The following is a 3,069-nucleotide window of genomic DNA, read 5'->3' on the forward strand; positions in this document are numbered from 1 at the left end:
CCCATCGCAAGTGTGTAGGGAGGCGGCAAGGGCTTGGGGCCCTCTGGGGTCTGAGCATCTCCTCCCATCTCCTCCCCAGCCTTCAGCAACGCTCTCCATTCTCTGGATGGGGCCACCTCCCGTGGAGATTTCGTGGCGCTGCTGGACCAGTTTGGCAACCACTACATCCAGGAGGCAGTGTACGGCTTCGAGGAGTCCTGCTCCATCTGGTATCCCAACAGGCAGGTCCAGCGGCAGCTCTGGCTGGAGTACGAGGACATCAGCAAAGGTAGGCGCCCCGCTCGTCCCCAGGAAGGGTCCCCACAGCCACCCCATGGGAGTGGGAAGCTGGGTTTGCTTTTGGCAGAGCAGGGAAAGCGCCCAGCCCGCGTCAGGGCTGCGTCCCATCTCATCCTCTTATTTACACCCCGCTCTCGCACCCTTTGAAGCCGGCCGAAGGACTCCCGCGGACTGCAGCAGGCGTTAGTCCGGGCCAGCAAGGAAGATAAATACCCACATCCCCAGGGAGATGAAAGACAAACGCACTAATCCCACCACGCCGTCCTGCCTGATTCTGGACTTAGCTGTTATTTGTCTTTAATCCTGTTCCTTCCTTCCTTTTGTCTCCGCCATATCTGCTCTCTTCCACTTGCATCCCGCGGCCAGACTTTTCTCCCTCTAATGTGTTTTCTTCTCCCGGGCTGTCAGCGCCGTGCTTTTAACGTCGGGAGCCCGGTTATGGACTGGGAGGTTCACCGTGATGCAGAGGGCATCCGGCACTGCTGCCTCCCCTCCGCAGCCCTCGCTGGGGCGAGGCGCGATGGCTCCCCCGCCGCAGGGTTTTTGCGGGGAAGCGATGGCTGGTTCGGATGCCAGCTTTCCAAAAGCAGAGGCAGCCTGATGCCTGCCTGCTGCCGGCTGTCACCGGGACCGCGGCACCTCCTCTTCTGCTGGCCTTTGCCAAGCTGCCTGCGGGCGTTTTGCGGCTTGTGCTGGGGACGGTGGGTGGCACCACCCAGGTTTGGGCAGCAAGCAGGAGCCAGCGTCCAAGCCCAGACACGTTAGGTGACCTTGGTTTGCTGCCCAGGAGCTCCTGGGTTCAGACGGCGTGAGCTTGGAAGCTCCAGGCACCGTGACTGCTGCGTCATTTCCATCATGAACCTTCAGAATTCTCGGTATTGGCACCAGCCCATGGCGCTGCTCTTGCCGTGCCCCAGCCACGGAGACATTTGTTTTCTCTCCGGGGCTGTAGTGTGGGAAAGGCTTCTTTCGGAGCCTGAGTCTGGATCCTGCTGGCTCAGACCTCCTGGAGCCTGGACGTCTTCCCAAGCCCACCTGCGAGAGTACAGACCCGTTGCTGTTTTGCTGTGGGCTGTCTCCAGATGTAGCATCTTTCGATTGCAAGCACTTTTTTTTCTCCTGCAATTTCCTCCTCTTTGATTTTCCTGCTTGGAGGCTTTTCAGGTCTGGCAGTGTCTTTCCACCCACAATATCACATTTTGGTTTCGCTCTGGCACCTGCCACTTTCCCTCCTTTGCTTTTTGTTTGCAAACGTCAGGAGCTGGATATCGATTGAGAAATTGCAAGAGACAAATCATCCCCTGGCTCCTCTGCTTTCCCTCGGCGCCTGCGAAGCTGCAATTTGCAGCCAGCCCAAAGCGATGCATTTCCAGCTTGCTGGGGGAGCGCAGCAATGCTCTTGCACCCCAGGTTTTGTTTAACAGCCTTGTTTTCTCTGCAGGAGTCTCGGGGACAGACTAGCGCTGGCCCTTTTCTCACCACCCTTGCAATAGGAAGATCTTGCTATTGAGCCGCGGACGTGCTCTCCGGCGGCTCCCCGCAGCAGCTGGCCCGTACCAAGGCACCGCCAGCCATGCCCTGAGCCCGTTCCAGGAGCGAGGCTTTGCCTGGGCATCCTTTGGCTTCCTCCCACCCCACCGGCCTGCCTTGACCGTCATCAATGGTCCCGCTGGGCGCCTCCTTCTTTGGTGCAGAGGCAGGGACACCCTTTGGTAGGGCTTTCAGGTGGAAAGCACCGGTCCCCGGCACAGCGAGGACTTTTCTTTTGCTTCGTGATGGTGCTTTGTAAGCTAAGCCCTTAGAGATAGACCCTATTTCCTTGACCAGCTGCAATTTTGCCTATCTCCACCACACCCCATGACAGTGTGAAGAGACGGGAGGAGCCAGGCTTGAACCAGCTCCCCATCTTCCTTCCCCTGTGTAGAGACCGAGCACGGGTGGGCTGGAGGGGCTGGAGAGGGGCTTGGTGGCTTTGTAGCCATCTTGAGAGCTTTCTGGGCATCATGAGGCACTGGCAAGTCTTCCCTGCATATTCTGAGCTCTTTGGTGCTGCTGACTGCAGACCTCTGGTGGCAGGAGGGACGGCACCAAGTCAGCATCGTTGCTGTGCACCCTGGTGTGACACTCGTCCTCTCTGGGCTCCAACATGCTCTGTCACATCGACTTCAGTGGGAGCCCTTGGGAACCAGGGGAGTCAAGCAAAGAAATAGCTGTTGGGCCAGGAGGGCTTTTGTGGTGGAGTGGTTTGGCCGGGGGCTTTGGTGGGCTGGTGGCAGGAGGGACGGCACCAAGTCAGCATCGTTGCTGTGCACCCTGGTGTGACACTCGTCCTCTCTGGGCTCCAACATGCTCTGTCACATCGACTTCAGTGGGAGCCCTTGGGAACCAGGGGAGTCAAGCAAAGAAATAGCTGTTGGGCCAGGAGGGCTTTTGTGGTGGAGTGGTTTGGCCGGGGGCTTTGGTGGGCGTCAGCGTGGGGTGAAGGTGCCCAGGCAGGTCCTTCATGAGTCTCCAGACACGTGAAGGAGGCTCCCTCTCGTGGGGACCTGCTGCAAGGGTGGCCCATCCCAGCACCAGGTGAAGGGCTGGGGCTGGGGAACTGAGGCATGGGGAGACAAAAGGACCTGGGATGGTAAAGACTAGGGTGAACTTTCCAGTCCTGATTTGTCCTCTGAAGACCAGAGAGCCTTTCATCCCTACAGAGCAAGTGGGAAGCTCTGAAGGTGTCTCTGGGCACCACTGGCTCTCTCCTGGGCAGAAGGCGGGGATCTAGCCCCCTCCCACCCCCTT

General features: G+C 58.8%; 1 protein-coding gene across 1 annotated transcript in view; it reads left to right on the forward strand.

The window, feature by feature from the left end:
* The window catches only part of LOC104620992 (astrotactin-1-like), a gene marked incomplete at both ends in the record, with an annotated part of 11,443 nt that overhangs the window by 241 nt on the left and 8,133 nt on the right, over window positions 1-3,069 (forward strand). Inside the window, 2 exons of the mRNA XM_010287363.1 lie at window positions 80-268; window positions 856-980. Of these exons, the coding sequence (XP_010285665.1) occupies window positions 80-268; window positions 856-980 (314 nt within the window). The remainder of the gene's footprint in view (window positions 1-79; window positions 269-855; window positions 981-3,069) is intronic.

Source organism: Phaethon lepturus, unplaced genomic scaffold (genome assembly GCF_000687285.1).
Source record: "Phaethon lepturus isolate BGI_N335 unplaced genomic scaffold, ASM68728v1 scaffold23035, whole genome shotgun sequence".
In the NCBI taxonomy this organism is placed as follows: domain Eukaryota; kingdom Metazoa; phylum Chordata; class Aves; order Phaethontiformes; family Phaethontidae; genus Phaethon; species Phaethon lepturus.